The sequence below is a fragment of the Scatophagus argus genome, chromosome 23 (assembly GCF_020382885.2).
Source record: "Scatophagus argus isolate fScaArg1 chromosome 23, fScaArg1.pri, whole genome shotgun sequence".
In the NCBI taxonomy this organism is placed as follows: Eukaryota; Metazoa; Chordata; class Actinopteri; family Scatophagidae; genus Scatophagus; species Scatophagus argus.
The window spans coordinates 9,768,578-9,789,624 of NC_058515.1; the positions used below are offsets into that span (position 1 = coordinate 9,768,578).

General features: G+C 42.2%; 2 protein-coding genes across 2 annotated transcripts; both read left to right on the forward strand.

Annotated features, from left to right (window-relative positions):
* Positions 1-541: 541 nt before the first annotated feature.
* si:ch73-335l21.2 (RING finger domain-containing protein) lies at positions 542-4,635 on the forward strand. Its single transcript, XM_046380315.1, has 2 exons — positions 542-903; positions 2,524-4,635. The coding sequence occupies exon 2, from the start codon at positions 2,601-2,603 to the stop codon at positions 3,231-3,233; it is 633 nt and encodes a 210-aa protein (XP_046236271.1). The 5' UTR covers positions 542-903; positions 2,524-2,600; the 3' UTR covers positions 3,234-4,635.
* On the forward strand, positions 4,454-20,723 carry dvl2 (dishevelled segment polarity protein 2). Its single transcript, XM_046380313.1, has 15 exons — positions 4,454-4,948; positions 9,809-9,878; positions 11,942-12,096; positions 13,319-13,428; positions 13,669-13,798; positions 14,457-14,547; positions 14,657-14,726; positions 14,845-14,984; positions 15,541-15,617; positions 15,702-15,769; positions 15,873-16,007; positions 16,447-16,578; positions 17,420-17,596; positions 17,899-18,123; positions 18,987-20,723. Exons 1-15 carry the CDS (start codon positions 4,788-4,790, stop codon positions 19,547-19,549), a joined length of 2,304 nt encoding a protein of 767 aa, XP_046236269.1. The 5' UTR covers positions 4,454-4,787; the 3' UTR covers positions 19,550-20,723.
* The last annotated feature ends 324 nt before the right edge of the window (positions 20,724-21,047 follow it).

Genomic DNA, 21,047 nt, shown 5'->3' on the forward strand with positions numbered 1-21,047 from the left:
ACTGCTTATTGCACTTCTGGTTAGATGCTAAACTGCGTTTCGTTGCATTGTACTTGTACATGTGTAATGGCAATAAAGTTGAATCTAATCTAATCTAATCTTAGTAAGAATACCAAATAAGGTCACTGAAAATGACATGTCAGGACAGGCTGGGTTCACTGGAATCATTCGATCAGGATACAACAGATAACGTAATACAGGATATGTTACTAAATTTATCCGTTTCTAGTTCATGTGTTTACACTTTGTAGGAACACAAAACCTGCTCTGAACACAGTTGTTCTGTCCCTGAAACTTATTTACTCTTACTCAGTTGTTAGACCTGCAGCCCACCAGAAATTAAGTAAAGGCAGAACTGATCATTTTCAGTAGTCTCCAGAAGAGTTTTTTTTATAGTATTGTAACAAATGTCTTACAGAAAAATGCAAGGATATTAATAATTACACCCTGATCCACACTTTGCAATTTAAACCTCATACATGCTGACAGTGTGGAAACATAATAACATAATATGTGAGTGGAGCAGAGTAAGTCGGGATCAAGAGACTCCAATCTGTCATTTTCTGTCTTGTGTGTCCTGGTTACCTTCACATCACCAAGGGTTTAATTACTGCTGAGCAAACCACAGAGATGCCTCATGGGGGAGACAAGACAGAGAGACAGGGACAAGTAAAATCAGGTGAGACGGCGTGAAAACAGGAGGCTGCCGCAGCTGAGCCAAGCTCAGGCAAGTAACTGCAGGATACTGAGATCGAGAATTGAATGGTTTGTGTGCACAATGGAGAAAGAGGCTCTGCCAGGATGAGATCTGTACCGACACGAGTATGAATGGTGAGAGGGGAAGTACCTGGGTCGGAGGTGGGCTTCAAAGTATGCTCTGATCAAAGGGGTTGTGTGCGGCGGGTAAGTGCCTCTCTTATCTGCTTTCCAGTAGGTCATGATGGATCGCTGCCAGTTTCACTCTGTGTAATCTCACTGAAGCTAGTGGCCCACATAGATGTGTTAGGGCTCATTTATTTATACCCAGCAGCCATGCTGACTTCCTCTTCTCAACTTGTTTCAAATCATTCTGGAGTAATTCAAAATGCTCATTATTGGTGTAAACTATATTTTAACCCCTATTTCTTGCTCCATTCCTGTGAATATGTAGTTAATTTATGTAAGAGAAGGTTTCGGGCTATGTGTTGCCATGCACCAAATCAAAGGAGACGCCATCTGCTAAGCAACAATCCCCCCATGAGTGAATAGGTTGCCTTGTAGTCGCCCCATGTGAGCAACAAATGGAGACCAGAAAAAAAGTACCTGTAAAGCAACGCAAAGCTAATGTTTTGTTTCATTAATGACTGCTTTTATACAGCAGACAGACCTTCAGATGTCAGCTAAATTTAGAGTGTGACTATAGAAGAACAAATAGTTTGATATTTTGAGAAACACACTTACCCAGGAGTTACACAAGAAGACTGCACTCAAGCTGCGAGTTAGCTTAGCTTAGCATAAAGACTGGAATATGGGGGAGACAGGAAGTTTATCTCTGTCCAAGGGTAACAAAATAATTAAACTTCATAAAACTTTTTGATTTTACACTTCAGTCTTCACTTTTGGAGAGAGCAGGGTTGGCTGTTTTCTCCTGTTTCCGGTCTTTATGCTAAGCTAAGCTAAGTGGCTGTTGGCTGTAGGGCCGTATGTAACGGACAAGCATGAAATTGATCTTTTCATTTTGGCCGAAAGAAAACATCAAACAATAAACATTCTTATTTGACCTCCACGTATACATATATATTTTATTGTGGCAAAATATTTAGCTGCTGGGGGGCTCAATATCCTTGGGCTCATTTTAGATATGCCTTAGTGTTAAAGGGCCACTCCAACAGTTCAGTATTGCACGTCCATGAAGTTAGCAGACTTAAGAAAAAAAGTTTTAAATGAATGGTCAAAATAGAAGCAGAAATATTTTAGTATAAATTATAAGTTAAGTTACCAAAAATTAGACCCAGTGTATTGTAGAAGTTCCCTGGTTAGTATATGTTTACATTTGTCAAGCACTGTTCTATCACTTTTTAACACAAGTTTCCTCCAATTTTTGAAGTCAAAGCTGAGATAACCTCAATGACATCATCAGAGTTACTGAAGATAGATTGCATGAGGATATAGCTGTTTTTGCAGACTGAATAATACTCCTGGAAGTCACCTGTCTAAATAGAAAATGTCATCCTGGAAACTTATTACTTTCTTTCACAGCTCTTTTGTTGTGCTGTGCTTTTTATTTCCCAGCGTCCTGGACAGGCTCTGAACTGCAGGCCAGCACACACTACAAGCACTCTGGGCAACTGTGAATGGGTGGGGGAAACAGTTAAGCGGTAGATGAGTGTTTAAATGGATGAATGCCATGACTCACAGGCTGTGGAATCTGTTCATAAAACTTAGAAGAAACAAAGCAGCTGGGGAGCAGACCGTGACATTTAAAATCCTCTGGAGATCTATTAGTCTGACAGAACTAGACCTGAAGTTATTTTCTCTTTACAGATTTGACCATCATCTGTTAAAGTTGCATTTTATCATCACTGAGATCCCAACTCCATCCCATCATCCTCCCTCCCACCATGACAGGGGATGTTGTCCCAGCTCCCCATCAGGGGGACCCAGCTGCTGCAGGGACTGGCCCAGGGGAGCCCATGGATGTAGAATGTCCCATCTGTTACCAGGAGTACAACCAGCACAGCAAGAGCCCTCGGATGCTGGAGTGCCTCCATGTCTTTTGTACCGAGTGCCTCCAGAAGATCCAGCCCTGCGAGCCCCCTGACTCCCACAGCCCTCCAGCCATCCCCTGCCCCCTCTGCCGCCACCTCACCCCTCTGGAGGCTGGTGATGCCCTCTCCTTACCCTGCAACTCCCGCATCATGGCCAGGCTGCCCCCGGTGGCCTTCCGCCTGCCTGTGAACATGGCGACTCGCCTGGCCACGGTCACCCAGAGAGTGGTGCTCTCACTGGAAGGCGACAGCAGGGACACCCGCTTCATTATCCTGCCCACCGTCAGCCTGCGGGTGCAGCAGATGCAGCCGGATAGGCTGTACGGCATGGCGCCGGGCCTGGTGGGGGAAGAGGAAGTCATGCAGCAGAGCAAGAAGACACTGTTCTGTGTGCAGCTGCTGGCTGTCATCTTCTGGGTGTTGTTTGTGGTCACCTGCGTGGTCGGGGTGGTGTTTGGGCCACATTTCTTCAATAGGAAACTTTAGTAGGAGAATCGATTTCCTTGTTGTACATCAGATATGGTGATTGGTATAAAGTCATGATATATTCTACATTAATGCATTGTGATAAGTAGGTTGACACATGATGTTTTAAGAAAATAAAGCAGGAAAATTTGTTTTCCAGTTATATTTTTATGAAGATATTTTTGATCACTGTGGTTCCTGTTCTGTAGTTATGGGACCAAGTCGAATTCTCCTTTTATTTATAGAATACCAGCACTTATACAAATTTTAATTCACTGTACTGCATATTTGTTGCTCTTTCATCAGTGATAGGCTGATGAAGAGTTCCCCCTAGTGGCTGACTTGGACATGGAAGAACTAATATTGCAACTATGAATAAAAGAATTGAAAATTGAATGGGCTTTCTTCTCCAAAGTTTTGTCAGCATTGTCAGTTTAAACACCTGGCAGAGTAGTTAACATATAACAAAAAGTTAAATATCATTCAAATTTTCAAAATGCTACTTTTTTCATTTGTGTGTACATATAATATATTTTACTACTTTGATTCCTTTATTTGATGCCCCACTTTTTCCTTTTGCACATTCCTCTGGTCCTACTTATGCATACATGAATACACACGAACATCTTTTTTACACAAATTTACTTTCATACAGACACACATACAAATATTTAATGTCTATGCATAGTTCTCTTACACCTTTTTCAAAAACTATAAATTTTCACCGATTTCAAATCATAAAATCCATTTGTCATGTCTTAAATGTGTCGTGTTATTGTTTGTTTATTTTATTACCCCTGTATAGCTATCTGTTTAATTCAATGTCCCTTTGTACTCATAAAAAGGAAAAAAGAAACAGCTCGATAGACTAACCTAGTACTTTATTTTACCTCTAAAAAGCAGGGAGTGAAGAATTTTATCAGTAATACTTTTCTTATTATGACTTCATTTTACCACTCCAGTATCAACCATTACATAAAACCAAAGATGAAAACAACATAGAGCCAATGAAAAGCTGTTAAAAAAGAGGGTTAACGGACGCGCTTGAACAAAACCATAAAAGCTATTGACGATTCATGTATAACATATCACAATACATTTTTTCAGTACTTTATCTTGTAAAGATGTTCAGGTGGAGGGCGCTTGGGAGAGTACGTACGTAAAAAAAGGGGGGGGGGGTATACGTGTCTACGTCACACGCCGCGTTGGCTCACAAAAAAGTGGTGAAAACTTTTTAGCCCCCCTCCTCTGTATGTTTTTGTTGGGGGAAAAGTTGTTGGTAGTTACGTCGTGTGAATGTAGCGTGTCCGTGGTTTTTCGCCCCTCGTTAACAGGGGGAATGCGAGTTTTTGCTTTTCTGAAATCGGAGAGTGAGGTTTTTAGCAGGGTTGCAGCGCTTTACGTCCTCTGGCTCGGACCGAAAATCTCAGTGGCCATCATCGTTTCACCTCTGCCGTCTCGTTAGCCACCTAGCTAGCTCCGCCGCTAGCTAACAACCCAACAAAGTTAACGCTACCTCGCCTCATAGTGTGTTTCTCGTGGTGACTTCCAGCTTGGAAAAAAGCAGCCGTAGACATGGCAGAAACCAAAATAATTTATCACATCGACGAAGAGGAGACGCCGTATTTGGTGAAGATACCCATTGCTGCCGAAAATATCACTTTGTTGGATTTTAAACAGGTCTTGAACAAACCAAACTACAAATTCTTCTTTAAGTCTATGGACCAGGACTTCGGGTGAGCTGCAGAGATTTTTTTTTCTTTAGCAGAGACGACCTTGTAGTTTTGCGTGCGAAACAAGGAAGGATAAAAGCTGCTTGAAGTTGTGAACAGCTGTGCTATTAGGAGAAAAAAAAATCGAAAAAACAACTTAAACCCTGTGAGAAAGGTTGTAAACCAATCCCATAATGTGCCATTATTTTCTGAGTGAAGGGGCATTAACTTTGCATCAGCTAACATCAAAGATGAGCGGGTAATTATAAAATGCACTCTTTAATTAAATTCTTGCCTGTTTGCGTTTAAAAAAGTCATGCAATCCCATTTTGTGACTGGCTGTCTTGTATTCGTCACTGGGAATAACTTCAGGGTAGAGGGATAATACACTTGAATGAAGCCAACACTTCCCAAATCAGAAAGTGCATAGCTATAATACGTGGGGATGAATATCCAAGTGGGTCTATAAATACTAAGGGTATGTAGGCAGAGACATTTCTCAGAAAACATCATCATTACAATGGGAGGCATTCCCTGTTCCTGCTGCTTTTCTTTGCCCTAATCCTCATCCCTCCCTCCCTCCCTCCTTCAGTCCATCATCTTGTGAAATGCTCGCCTTTTCTTTCTTTTGGGACTGAAGCCAAGGTTTTGTCTCCCCTCTTTAACACTTTGGCCTGCCAGCCATCCTTTCATTCCCTGGCTTCCCCTTTTTCTTGCAACTCACTCCTCCAGAAAGAGCTGTCTCCTCTTCTCTATCAATTAATCTTTTTTTTTTTTCCTGTATGGCTGTTGTGCATTTTCTTGAGGAGGAATGCATGTTTGTGGTTTATTCACCCAGTGAGACCCTTAGGGCTTCTGTTAAATGCATTGTAGTCTTGGATGAGTATTAAAGCTGGGTCTTTTGCCTCTTTTCCTCTTTTGGATGGCACCACCAGAGCCCCTGCCAAGGGAGCTGCAACATCAAGTCAAATAGCAAGATAAAATGGATTTGATGGCTTTTCATTAAGCCTTGACAGTGCTGGCAGGCTGGAGTTGCCCTTTGGATGCTGATCATATGAATATCAATAGCAGAAACATAGAAATTGTCTTTGAGAAAATCTGTGCTATGTGCCCTCAAAGATACTTGATGTCTGTTGGTTTGTTGAATCGATCAGTCGAGCAGTCGGTTACTCGCATTACGTCCACAAAAATGTGTCAGTTGCCATTTTGATTATTTGGTGATTTATAGACTAAAACTGCAGCTTCCAAGTAAGATGAGCTGCTTGCTTTTTATAATTTTTTGTCACTTGTCGCTTGATCAAACTATGCAAACATGGTTTTTATGTTGTCACTTTGTGCTCCAGGAACTTGTGTTTTCCTTGTGTCATGTTGGACATTGTGTAGATCCAGTTATTCACCATTTCACAACAAAAATAAGCAAATGATGAATATAATCACTAGGCCTAAAGAGGACATCTCTGTAGTTTATATTGAGTAATATTGCACAGCCATTTAAAGATATAATTTGTTAAGGCATATGCTCTGATGAAGGTCTGGTAGGCCACAAGCTTCCTTTAAAATAAAATGAAACACTGCACAGATCTCAGTGTACGTAAATCTGTTCTTTCTGTTTGGATACATTAAATGTCAATAAATGACTAGATCTTTGTTGTCCGGAAGCTTTCTGTGATTAACAGAGAAAAGCAGTAGATCCTCACATTTGAGAACCTGGAACCAGGATCTTTGTTTTTGCTGACAAATGATGTGAACCATAAATGCATCATCAAAATAATTCCAGGTTAATTTTCTGCTCTTTGATTAATTGACTGAAAAGTTGTTTAATTTCCTGTTCCTGTTGTTTCATTGGATGGTCATTGTCTATCCCTTTTATATCAATGAAGGTAGGCTTAATATCAGACATACCTTTCAGTGTGATGCTGTGCGGTTCAATAGCACCACAAGCTAAACCCCCAAAATCATCATACAGTTGAAGCAGCACTTCTCTGAAACCGCTTCAACAACACCCAACATCCTACCTTCATGAAGGTAGGATTTATTGCAGCGTTGTTGTATTAGACTGCATTAGTTTTGGCAAGGTGTGCCTTACAAACCGCCGGCTTGTGTCTGTGTGTATGTGCACTTTATAACTGTGTCAAGCTATTATGATTTTATAGCCACAGTAATACCTGCAGTGACCTTATTTTTAATACTCTACTGGTCTCCATTAACATTACTAGTCCTGTCAAATTAAGATCTTGTTGCTGTGTAAATGGACTACATATGATTACCTTTAGGCCAAGCATGCTTGTAAGTGAGCACACAATGTTTTTCCAAAGGCAAAATGTCCACATCTCAACAGAGCCATCCATGCCAGAGTCTCTGAGCAGACTGAAGGAAGTCTTTCAAAGAGAGTATGGCAGAAAAAATACCTAGTTCTTAACTTAAATTGCACAGGCTGCTATCATACTCTCTCATTTGAATATCTCCAACTGGGTTCAGATGAAAAATTTCAAACATAGCTCAAAGTCAGCTGTCCAATCAAAGCAGGGACGTTTTTTCCCCTTTCACCGACCCGGGAGGAGTATGTAATAGTGTGTGTTTTCATTTGCCCTGGTTCGAGGCCAGCTGTCGGCCAGAGCTGTGTGTGTGGCAGTGGGGGAGATCCATGGAGCAGGGCAAGCCAGGGCCGCTGCTGGAAACCCAGGGCTGGACGGAGGCCATTTGCTGGGTGTCTGGGGTGTCCACGGGGAGAAGAAAGGGGAGAGAGTGGGATTGTGTTCGCTCAGAGTTATTAGATATTCTTGTGTGTACGTCTCCTGGCGGGGGGGGTGGGGGATCAGGGAGCTGCATAAGTAAGATTAACTGTCAGAAAGGAGATGCTTTGTCGGGCTTGAGGAATTTAATGGTAGGGACCGGGAAAAAGGGAAGTGTGGGTGAAAAACTTCGGATTGTATGAAGTCCAACAGGGCTCAGCATATTTCTGGGTTGTTTGTGCATTATTCGAGGCATTTTAGAGTGTGCGTGAAATGACTCTCGAATGTGGTCGCTTGTTTGCTTAGAGGGCCGAGGAATGAAGACAAATGCACTCTCTCAAGAAGAATGTCGCATCTGTTAATCAGCCGTCTAGATGCAGTGTCTCGCAGCGAAGCAAATAAATCAAGTGGAGGAAAATTTCGTTTGTTAACTAACAGTCAGTAGCCACACGCACAACGCTCGCAAAAGCCAAGTCTTCCTGCGACAGCTCCACACCAGTGCCCACAACAATCTGGCCGTATGCTCACACTCAGCCACAAAACCAGCTCTCAGCAGCTGCTTACGAAAGCCCAGTGGAGCCTGACCAAGTCTCACACACATAAGAGGACGCACATTGGCAGATGAAGCTGGAAAAAGAAAACTTCTGAAGGGGTTAGAGCAGTCAAGTGTCCTCTGTGTAGCACTTGAGCCCAGCCCCTGTCCCAGTAAACTACTGTAATAACATGGTGGGAGGCTGCTGGGGGGAAATTATACAGCCAAAGCTGAATGTTTGCCTTTCTGACAAACATGGAGGAAGAGTACGGAGGAGGCCAGACAGTGGTGTTGCCTTTAAGGAGCTTTGGCTATGTGGACACTGGGCTCTGGCTTTGGCTGTTACTGAGAGGTTATTGTTCTTATGTGTATTGGATTTGCATGCATATTTTGTTGACCGGGTTGTGTAATTTGCAAGGAGGCACAAAAAACAGTGTGTGTGTGTCTGTTCTGGCTTATTGCTGCAGCAGTACAAATTCCATTGTGTCTTGTCACTTGTCGGAGGAAGCAAATTGAGGTTGTTTGTTCTTTTTCCTTGATATCCGCCTTTGCTAATTTGTAGCTTCATGGCCTGGGTTATATTTTGGCAATAAGATTAGACCAGAGTATATTCCCAGTGATATAATAACACTTTCACTACTAGTGGATTTTGTTTTGATATACTGAGGCTGGCTGAATGAGCGAGTAGTTGCGTCTAATGGTCAGATAATCAGTTAAAATCCAGAAAAGTGACATCCCACATAGGGAAATTGTAGTCATGAGGGATAAAATACATGCATACACAGTGATTGAGGATTTTGTCTGTGGATTCATTCACATGCTTTCTTTGTGAAAATCTGATCCTTTCTTTACTGAAGTGTGTTTTGTCTACTTTAGCCTGCTAATGCTGCTCTCCTTTACCAGAGCCAAACTCTGCAGTGTAGTTTTTCCCTCAGATGCCAGTGAGAATTGGTGTGTGTTCATGTAATTGTTCTCACTGGTGCCACTGACTCTGAGTTCAGACACACAGATTTTTGCAGATTGGCTTAATGCTGATGATAACAGATTTCATTAGCGAAGCTTGGTGTTAAAACAGCAATCAGGTAATCTGATTGTAGGCCTGTTTTTTCATAGCTTTTGTACCTTTGATACCATCAATTTTACCATGTGGTATCGAAAAATTATAAATGCTTTTGACATCCTTATATCCTAATGTCGCTTTAACGTGACTTTCTGTCGAATGCTATTCAGCTGTTTCAGTCTTGCTCAACTAGAGCCGCTTAAGTCAGTCAGACTGATCCGTGAAACACATGGTAACATATAAGACGGATACAGCAAACGAACAAGAACAGCTTGTCAAAACATATTTTAAGAGTACTTTAAATTAAGCCCAGCATTTGATTTACTTGAGCCGTGTTGTTGTTCTAGTCTCATTTATTTGATGTAATGTGTCAGTAGTGTAAACTGTTTGATTCCCCTGCAGTTTTTGTTCTTTATGACTAGACTAAAACCTTGGTGTTGTGTTCAGCCCTCATTCTCCCGTCCTACTGTACCATCCATATACCACATGCCATCCCATAATGTTGTGAAGAGAGAACAATTTATACTTCCTGAACCTCACTCTGTCTCTGTGTTTTTCAGGGTGGTGAAGGAAGAGATTTCCGACGACGGTGCCAAGCTGCCATGTTTCAACGGCAGAGTAGTGTCCTGGGTATGAAATCATAATCCTGTCGCATATTACTAATAAAAGTTGGGATGGGGGCTTTCCAGATTTCACTGGTGACTATCACTTTAACTCCATAAATGAGGTAATTTCGCAATGAGACTTCTATGAAAATGTTAAGACTTGACTTTTATCTCAAAAGTCAGCCAGCATTATCAACCAGATGCTGTTTTCAGAAACCGCTGTCCTGTTCCTGTGCGTTCGTCCAGATTTCCTTCAGACTAATTGTTTAATGACCTAAATTACGTAGTTGTATATGACACTGCAATATTATAGACTCTTTTCTAGTTTAGGCATTGGTGCTTTGATGATAGGTTTAAAACAAGAAGGAAAGCTCTTGGAAAAACTGCGAAATATGAGCCAGACTAACTCTTCAGCCAGGTTAAACAGGAGGAAACAGACTCATAAGATCTGTGAGAAAAAGAAAAATCTTCTTGAAGCTTCAGCCACAGCCTGAGTCATTATTGCCAATAACATGTAGTGGTAGTTAAGCTAGTCTACAAAACTGTTTGTCTTTACATTCATTAAATCAAAATATTTTTATGTGAATTTGTCTTGAGATTAGTCTTATTTTATGATTTATCATACTTTTTACCATACCATGATACTGTTTAAAGATGTTTTACAAAGGAAAAGCAAAAAGACAAACATAAAAAAGCATAAAAGTAAAGTGGGGTGGACATTTGTGAGACTTCATAATGCCAGTCAGACAGCTGTCCACACTATGGATGTGTTCTGTTGCTCGTACATAGATCTTTCAAGGTGTCTCCGGGACGATGTATTTCTCGCATATGTACTGTGAATCAGATCAAAGTGACAACACCCTTCCAAGAAGAAAGAGAGCCTTTTTGTCTGTTGTCCATGCAGCCATGATATTTATTAAATTAAGATTCCTAAAAAAAAAGCTGTAATAAAAGGAAAAACCTTGCCATTCTTGCTGTGAGGAAAATCAAGTCTTTAAATATACGAACTGCATGGTCAGCGTTGCCGTGTAAGCAATTTGACAGTATTAAAGTGTCAAAAGTCTACGGATACGTGACATAACCTAACAAATCTGTACTTTAGAATGTAACATTTGCAGCTGGAAGAGCTTTCAGTTTTCTAAACAAACCATAAGGAAGTCAGACATTTCTGTCATTGTGTTAATCGACACTCAAACATGTGAGCTACGAGCAGCACAGCTTGTTACTGGTTAAAGTACAGTGACTTGCCAGATACACTTTTCATACTTTCCTTTTCTGTAGTAGACGGCCCAGTTCTTGCACCCCACCCTGCAGGCAACATTCGAATAGCGACAAACCTTCATGCCAGGGCCCAAATCAGCAGGTTTGAGGCCAAAGCATCTGTTAAGTGCATAAGAATGAGGGGAGGCATTAAGAGAGGGGGAACAAAGCTCAGAGACCAGAGGGACTGATATGTGATCTGCAGGCCAAAACGGATGGAGGGATCCCAGCAGACGACTGTTTCATAGCCATTACAGGGGAGGGAAGAGCAGGGAGTGACTCAGTAAAGAGGGTCGGTCTTCTTTGACAAAGAATTAAACTATGGAATAAAGTGGTGTGGTGTTAGAATGGATGGATTTTAAATGCTAAAGACTATATTTAAGGCCCATGTTTTTTTGTCCAGCTGGTCTTAACTACATCTTATTCCCTTCTTGAGTGTGTTGTAATGGTTCAGGTAATTGGATGCTGCATGGCATTCATCCTAATTGTTGATGTGTGTTACCTCTATGTGTGTGTGGGCACTTTTGTTGTATAAATGAAGAGAGACAGGTTAAGTGTAGGATAGTGTTTCAGTATTCCCTTGAGACATCCATCTGAAAGGGGTACAGTGTTTGTGTGTCAAAGTAATTGACATCTTACCCGTTTTTTTCCCCCCTCACTCCACCCTCCATCCCTTTCATACTTCTTCTTTTCTCACCCTCCCCTCTCAATTTGTACCACTTTTTGTTTTGTGCCAGTTTCTCTCCACGTCGCATATTTTGTATCCTGCTCACTACTTGTTTTCATCGTGCCTTTCCATCTCCACCTTACTATTTTTTTCCCCCCCAGTTGGTATCTTCAGACACTCCAGCAGCAGAGCCTCCGGTGGCAGTGGTCCCTCCTGTGGAAACGACGACCCAGCCTTCACCTCCTCCTCCGCCACTCCCTCCCCCACCTGCGGAGAGGACCGGGGGCATCGGAGACTCCAGACCGCCCTCCTTCCAGTAAGCAAAGCGCGCACACTCATTTGATTTACTATACTCTGAATTTACCTGATGAGGGGAATCACAAAGCCAAAAGCCTTCTCCAAAGCCGCACATTTCGACACTACCTTAAACTCAGTGCACACTAGTGCTTCTCCTGTGGCTGAAATGTAGATACTGTATTTTTTTTGGTAAATCTCATACACTCCCAGTGTCAAGTTACAACAAGAATAGCAAGATTGCCACAGCTCATTTGAACCTGATCTTACTTGGAGCCGCCCTTGTTGTTAACAATTCTGGGAGAAGCTTTCAGTACATTAGACGTACCCACACACTTGATTTTAAAATGTCCTTGTCTGTAGTTTAAATATGTTTTTGGCATTTGCTTATCATTCCTTGCTTTTTCAATCTTAACAATATAAAAAAAGAACCAAGCATCAGAGGGGCTGCGTCTCTTGGCTGTTTCATTAACCTCACTTCCTTGCTGTCCATGGATTAAGTAGGCTGTCTTTTTGCTTTAAAATATTGTTATTATAGCAGCTTTTTTTGAGTGTGAAACCACATTGACATGAAACCACAGACATTTTCAGAATGAAATAAAGATGAAGTGAACAGGGTTAACTAAATATGTCTTAAAATTGTTCTTAGCTCCTTGAGAAGTATGTTTGGACCTTGTGAAGACTGGTTTAGGGGTCAAATGCAGTTCACATCATCAGTAAATTCTCCCATGCTCTGCGGTGCTCTCATTCATTTCTTATGGTTGCACTTCTTTCTGTCTGTCTCCTGTGGCTGCATGAAGGTGGCTTGGTGGTTTTTGAATTCAGTTTCTAATCGGCCTTTTTTCTTTTTAACTTCACTACATGTGCGGTCAGCAGCTGGTTGTTGAATTAACCATGCTCATTATTTCTTTCCATGCTGTATTTGGAGCAGGATCAACACCTTTGGTCATACTGGAAAATTACATACATTCAAACTGTAGAATCTCTGTCACTGGCTGATGAAGAAAAGTCTCTTTTTTCATCTTGTGTTCATACCGAATCACGAGTGTGTGTCTGCCTATGCCATCTGCACATTTGTTGGTGTGTGCAGAGTACTGAGGCCTGCTGCTTTGTGTAAGGCTTGTTGCTCTTTGCATTTTGCCCAGTTACCTCCTGCTTATCACTTTGGTAATTTTTTTTTACCAAACAGACAAACCAAATGTTGTGCTCTAATTCTTAGTGTCCTCCTGCTTCTTCTTTTACAGTCCCAATGCTACAGGCAGTGTGGAGACCTTAGATGACCAGACTGAAACAGAGTCTGTAGTGTCCTTCAGGAGAGAGAGACCACGGCACAGAGAGAGCATGGAGCAACATGGTGAGAAAAAGGATTTCATGGTGCTGATGTGCAAATGCTGTTTTATGACGATGTGCGATCAAGATTTGGCACGCTCCCAGCATCCAAACAACAAATAGATTGTGATATAATCAAGGAATGTCTAAGTGAGGAATGTTTGTGATCTATAGGGAGGAAAAAGCAAACATGGACTTGAGCAAACATGAAAATTCACGGTGGATTCTTCCTTCTTGTCTTTGCGCTTCTTTGGTGGTGTCCCAGGTCCTCGTATGAATGGCCAGAGTCGCCTGGAGCGCCACCTGGCAGGATATGAGAGCTCCAGCACAGTGATGAGCAGCGAGCTAGAAACCACCAGCTTCTGCGACTCTGAGGATGACGACACCATGAGCAGGTGAGAGGGCGATGGCAGAAAGCCGGGTTGGCTGTAAAAGATTTTGAGTGTCTTTAAAGTGATTTGTTTAGGAATTCAGACTCCTAAATTTTATGTATCCCACAATGGTAAAATTTCCTCTATTTACAGGACGAAAACTTTGTGTAGCAAAACAGAAGAACGTGAATAAGGTTGCACCAGTTGAGAGCTGTTAATGTGTGCCATTTTCACTCTTCCTCCTAACTTTATAATAATTGTTTTTCTAGTATTTACTTTACTCTTCGACTTTTTGTTTTGCAAATAGCTTTACAAATAGTTTTCATATTAAACATTGAGGCAAATTTGTTTAAAATACCTCAAACATTTCTTAACTTGAGGAATTGTTGGTTTTTTGTGTCTTATTGTAAACAACGCCTTTTTTTCCTCCCTTATTTTTTACTTGAAATGTTATTTTTTGGATTAGGAGTAGATGTGGATTGGAATGGAGGTTTTAATTTGTTTGGGTTGCTGCAATCTGTCCTTATGTTTTTCTTAAAACATAGAGCATGAATTTTGACATCCACAGATAAACAAGAGTGGAAAGGCAACACAAAAGTAGGGAGAAGCAATCCTATTTAAGGTCTGTGACAGCTGTTTTTTCTTCTGACCTTTCACTGTGTATTAACTCTTGAATTCGTAGGTTCAGCAGCGCGACAGAGCAGAGCACAGCCTCTCGGCTCCTTAAACGTCACCGCCGACGCAGGAAACAGCGCCCCCCACGTTTGGAGAGGGTACGTAGTGCTGCTGATTTACAGAGTGGAGAACCGCTAAAATGTTTTACTCTGCTCAGCGAATTTCTTTGAAAATCTCACAAGTTAAATTTGTGGTTTTCAACTGCAGGCCTCCTCCTTCAGCAGTGTGACAGACTCCACGATGTCCTTGAACATCATCACCGTTACTCTCAACATGGGTGTGTAAACTCCTGATGATTTCTCATCTTCAGACCTCACAGTTTCTGGGACGTGATGCGTTTCATTTGACAAATGTGTGCTTTGTGTTGACTCTAAACTTGTTTTTCAACAACACAGAGAAATACAATTTCTTGGGTATCAGCATTGTGGGTCAGAGCAACGAAAGAGGGGATGGAGGCATCTACATCGGCTCCATCATGAAGGGAGGAGCTGTGGCTGCAGACGGACGCATCGAACCTGGTGACATGCTGCTGCAGGTGAGGAAAAATGCAGCCTTCGTTGTAAACCGGGGAGTGTTTTTATTTTTATTCTGAATCGCTGTTTTGATGAATACTTTGCTAAAGAAATGCTAAACATTTTGAGGCCAGAGGGTTCTCCAGCTTACGACCAACTCAGTTGTGCAGCTGTAATTAAATCCTTTTGTTGTGCTTGGATCTGTGAAACACATCTGTTAACAATATTTCCAATAAAGTTCAATTGATTTAGATGACATGTTTAATTTTAACCGCAGAAAATGAATTCAGTGCTTTTGACTGTAACGAATGATTATTTTCTTGATTACTCGATTAATCACTTGGTCTTCAACCTCCTGAGGCCCAAGGTGTTATCAGATTGCTTGTTTGTCCCACCAACACCCTGAAACCTTATTCAGTCTATTGGAACATGGGACAGAAAAGTGGCAAATCCTCAAGAATAAACGACCATCTTCATCGATTAGTCACTAACTTTTAGCTAAATTAGTTCACTGTCATTTGACTAATCAGTTGAATAATTGTTTGTCTAATTTAAATTGTTTTTTTTCAATACTCCAAGGTGAACGACATCAACTTTGAGAATATGAGTAACGACGATGCAGTGCGGGTGCTGAGGGAGATTGTACACAAACCAGGGTGAGTTGTTTTCTCAGTCTAGAAGCCTCTTTCAAGCCTTTGGCCATCAGTGATTATATTGATTATTTGTTTGATGTTTGGCAGACCCATCATCCTCACAGTGGCTAAGTGCTGGGACCCTTCTCCTCAGGGCTACTTCACTCTGCCTCGCAGTAAGTGCAGGGCTGCCGGCTTTTCTGTTTACCTGCTTGTTAATGAAACCCTGATGTCTGGGTCAGTAACAGTTTACTGATCTCTTCTTCTCCACCTGTGCAGATGAACCGATCCGACCCATTGACCCAGCAGCGTGGGTGAGCCACTCTGTGGCTATGACCGGGGCCTACCCCCCCTTCCCAGGCAGCTCCTCCCTCAGCACCATCACCTCTTCCTCCTCCGTCACTGAGACCGAACGTGAGAGCCTTTTCCAGCAACTCTCTCATCTTCTCATTTTCTGTCCCGTAACTCACAGTTCTTTCGTATTAAACTACAGTATATCGTCCACTTTTAAACCTTGCCTAGTTTCTTTGTCAGTCAGGCGCCTGAATGAGGTCTGTTTTTGTAAAGTATCTTTTCAGTGTTGCGGTCTCCTTCTGTCTTTCTCCCCTGATGACATTGGCTCAGGAATCATCTTTCACATCTGTCTTTCTGCCTTTGTCGCTCTCTGTATGTGATGTGATAAATGATGTCTGCTGCTTTCCTGCCTTTGATCCCCTCCTCAGAGTTACACTCCTTTCCTTCTAGTTCTGACCCAGTTCGGATTTCACCGTCTCAGTCTCTCTTTGATTTACCCCTGCATGTCTACACTTCTTCCCCTTCAGCTTTCCTAAAATGCTCATCTGTCTTTCTCCAGGTTTTGACGACTTCAACTTATCACTACACTCTGACATGGCATCGGTTGCCAAGGCTATGGCCTCACCAGAGTCGGGTCTGGAGGTCAGGGACCGCATGTGGCTTAAAATCACCATCCCCAACGCTTTCCTCGGTAAGACTTCGAAGTGGAGACCAAAAAAATAAAAAAAAGAGTAGATTAGTTTCATGTACTTTCTGTGCCTCAGAGGACTTTACAGGGCAGGCATTATGTTCTCAGAATTAAAACCGTGTGACTTGTGGGAGGGGAAAAACAAAACCCTAAAGTATAAACTTGAGTGCCTGCTTTGACTGAAAACATCTGTTAAATTGGAATCACCTGCAACTGAATCACATGGACTAATTACATGAAACTTGTTCATTTTGTGCTTTTTTCAAATGAAAATGTAGTTCCTTATTTGATTTTAGCTTGCATTTCATCATAACTTAGTAGAAATTTGGAAGTTATCAGACAGGGACAAAATCAGAGTGACGTACAACTTTAATGGCCATTTTGAGGCTGTAGTTTGTAGTGTGTTTTAAAATGGTAATGCTGCTCTAGTCCGTCAGAAGACACCCTGCACAGAGTTCACTCAGACTCTTTATTGTCAAAACATAATTAAAGCATTGAGTTAAAATCCTCTTTGGGGAACGATTCACCAAACAGCCGCTTACTGAACAGAACTAATGAGCTGCTTAAAGTACAGCTGACTTCATCAGGTCTTGTCCCAAATTTCTCTTGTGCGAGTCGAGATTATTACACTTGACCTTGTAACTTTTGTACCGATACACATTTTAAGTACATGATTTGTTTTAATTTAATCTGCTGCAGTCATCCCTATTTTTTTTACTTCTATATATATTTTTTTCCATTTTTTGTTATACTTTATGTTTGCTTCATTATGTATACTGGGTATCTAAAAATACCTTTGGGGTGAATTAAGTTCTGATCTTTTGTGTTACGCGTCTGCCACCAGGCTCAGATGTAGTGGAGTGGCTCTTCCACCACATTGAGGGATTCCACGACCGCCGTGAAGCCAGGAAGTACGCCAGCAACCTGCTGAAGGCCGGCTTCATCCGACACACCGTCAACAAGATCACCTTCTCCGAGCAGTGTTACTATGTCTTCGGAGATTTAAGCGACTGTGAGAACTGTGAGTAACTGGAAAACATTTACATCAAGCACTGATGTTGGATCATGTTGCCACTACATTTGCACACATGCCGTTTGTGGACACGCTGGTGGTTGCAGGGGCTCACAGATTTCAGTTATGGAAGGATTTCTTTCATGTCCTGCTGTCCCTCAGCACTTGAGAAACAATCAGAAAAGGCAATAAGCTGTTATGAGAGTGTAGCTCTTCAAGAAAAATTTTGTCTGCAGTATAAGCAACATTTGTTCAGCTTATTCTGCAGACAGTTTGCTCATTCTCTCCCTCCACTTTTATCTCCCATCCAGATATGGCCAACCTGTCTCTGAATGACAATGATGGCTCCAGTGGGGCCTCTGACCAGGACACCTTGGCCCCTCTGCCTCTACCTGGGGCCTCTCCGTGGCCCATGATGCACACCTTCCCCTATCAGCCCTACCCTACGCATGCCTTCTCCAGCCAACCACCTCCATACCACGAGCTCACCAGTTACAGCTACGCCCCCGGCAGCACCGGCAGCCAGCACAGTGAAGGTGAGCACAGACACCAGTCAGATGGTGGATCATGCTGCTTGATTTGCATCAGTCAGCCGACTGTGGAGCATTTGTTTTTGGATTGATTTCTCTAATCTTCATTTCTGTAGTCAAAGTTCATGTCACTCTAGTATATCATCTAGAGTGTGATCCAGAGCTGAGGTCACAACATCACTTTGCTCTGCTTTTAGCCTGTTCCACTAGCTTCTGTGACTTAATGACTTTAAATTCAGCATTTATTTTCATCAGTCTTGAAGAAAATCGAGCACCTGAGATTTACTTCTCATGTTCTCAGACAAACTGGCTCCAATACAGCAGAAAAAGAATCTTTTGTGATTTCAGCAAAATTAAACCATTATTACTTTGTGAATACAGAAAAAACACTACCTCTCCCATGACACTTTACAAGCAGAGCAGTGCCACAAAGCTCACCAATGTAGACATATAAAACGAGCCACATGACGTACTGTTGAATAAAGCTCTGCTCCAGGCTGGATTGTCGGTTATTAGTGTAGTTACAAATGTCAATGAGATTTTTTCTGAGTTTTTCTGTGTGTGTGTGCGCGCATGCGTGTGTGTAACAGAACTAAGAAGTTCTGGTTTCATTTTTGCTCACTATTGTAAATTGCTAGAGTGCACAATAGGGAATCCCCAACATCTGAGATTTGAGAGTCAGCCGCCCAAAGTGCTGCATTCACATGCTGTGTATTCAAACCCTAGGCAACAGTAACAAACATGGATGTTTAGGAAAGGTGTGTTTGTTTGTTTGTTTGAACAGCATACAATTTCTGTCCATGAAAACTAGATGAACTACTTAGACTTGTTTTACGTGTTATCTCACTGCATTGTCTTTGTGCCCTCAGGGAGCCGAAGCAGTGGATCGACGAGAAGCGAGGGGGAACGGCGTCGCAGCAATAAAGGTCCCGGCAGCACTGTGGGTGGAGGGGATAAATCTCCCTCTGGCGGGGGTGGAGATGGTGGCGGGCCTGACTCGCGCTCCGGCAGCGGCAGCGAATCAGAATATTCCACTCGCAGCAGCCTGAGGCGTGGCCACGGTTCAGCCGCCCCAAGCGAGCACAGCCACGCCTCCTCTCAACGGTCACATCATCACCGCATGCCCCAGCCGCCCCACATGTCTCCCTACCCACCGGGCATCCTGCCGTACAACCCCATGATGGTGATGATGGTACCCCAGCACGCGCACCCAGCCATGGCAGCCGCTCACACTCTTCCTCATACACAGCAGATGCCCACAGCCGCCATGCACCCGGCTCTACCCCCACCACCCTCGTCCACTCCAGGGGGGCCTCCTGGTGCCCCACCCACCCGTGACCTGGGCTCTGTACCCCCAGAGCTGACTGCATCGCGCCAGTCATTCCACCTGGCCATGGGAAACCCTAGCGAGTTCTTTGTGGATGTCATGTAGTGTTTCTTTCTTGAGTGTTGAGTGACCATTCATGTGAAGTTAGTGTACGGTTCCCACTTTTTGACGAGGATCTGGTGGTAGCTTTTTGAGCTCACAAGGGCCTATTGGATTGAGGGCACTTGTTACAAATTTGGTGAGAACAGGGTCTAACATTGACAAATAGAATTACAGAAAAATTGAAACACTTAAGTGGATATGGTCTGACTATGGGTCTAAAAAGTGTAGTTTCTCTCATTCAAATCGATTACATAACACAGTCATTTTTTTCAGCCCTGAATCCAGAAAGACCAGTTCTGCTTTCTTGTCTCAGTAGTGAGCCTGTTTGCTTTTGTGAAAAAGCAAACCTTTGCTATGGTGTTTTAAGTGCCCGTTAGACTTGCTCTGCACTCTGTTTTTGGCAATTCTCAAAACAGAAATGTTGTATTTTTAGAGGGGAAGCACCTTCCCAGACTAGCTACATGTGTCGGAGCTGTCCATCCAGGAAGCGCACAGACCACAGTTTAACACTAGAGGGTGCAAGGTAGACTGTGTACTTGAAAAGGATACAATCCTGAATACATATCTGGATCATGATGCCATAATCGTTGGCAGCACAAGAGTGTAACTAGTGCCTTACTATTTCCATTTTTTTAAATGATGTTTTCACACTACAGGTACATAAATCAACTCTTCTTGTTCCAGCATCGTTTGACAATGAACTTCTCTGTATATATCTACTACTCCTATGTAAATGCAACAATAAAGAAGTGCAAGCTCTAATGTGAAAAGAAAATAGGTCCAAAAATGTCAGGTGAACTTGTGTTTAGTAAGTCATCAAATAACTGATTGTGAGGAGTTTCCGGTGTGGGACTGTAAGAAGCTTAAAGGTACTAACACGTGAAAAGACAACAACCTGAAAGTGGTACTGTTTCATGACATGCAGTATATATCTTTAAGTAACTGTGATCCGAACACCCCAGCTCCCTGTGCTTATCTTTATGTTACTGACTTTCATTATTCACCCATTTCATTTTTGTATGAGTGCCTATATAAATCATGTATAACCTGAACTATTAAGGTGCTAAATGAAGAGTCAAGGTTTCAAAAAGAATGACATTGACATTGTCACATTGTTTGATTTCATATCGCCACCTTTGTTTGTGGATTTGAGAATAAATTTGATACTTACATACTGTTCAGACTTACTTATTTCAGCCATGGCAATGCCTTGACAGTGCAGATTGTTCATTTGTGCAATATCAAACATAAGCAGAGGAGTAAAGGGCATAATTTTCTCTCGTTAACTGAGCCAACAGATGTTGAGGATGGAATGAAGAAATGACATAGATGTCTGTGTCCTTGACAAACCCTCTGTTATACCTAATAAATGCAGCCTTGTAAACTTTAATCTACCCATAGTCATGGAGTAAAGATGCACGCACCTTTTTCAATCTTCATACATTCCCAGTAATTTTTGTTCCATTTGTCTTCTCTTGTGGTTGTTTTTATACGCATACGT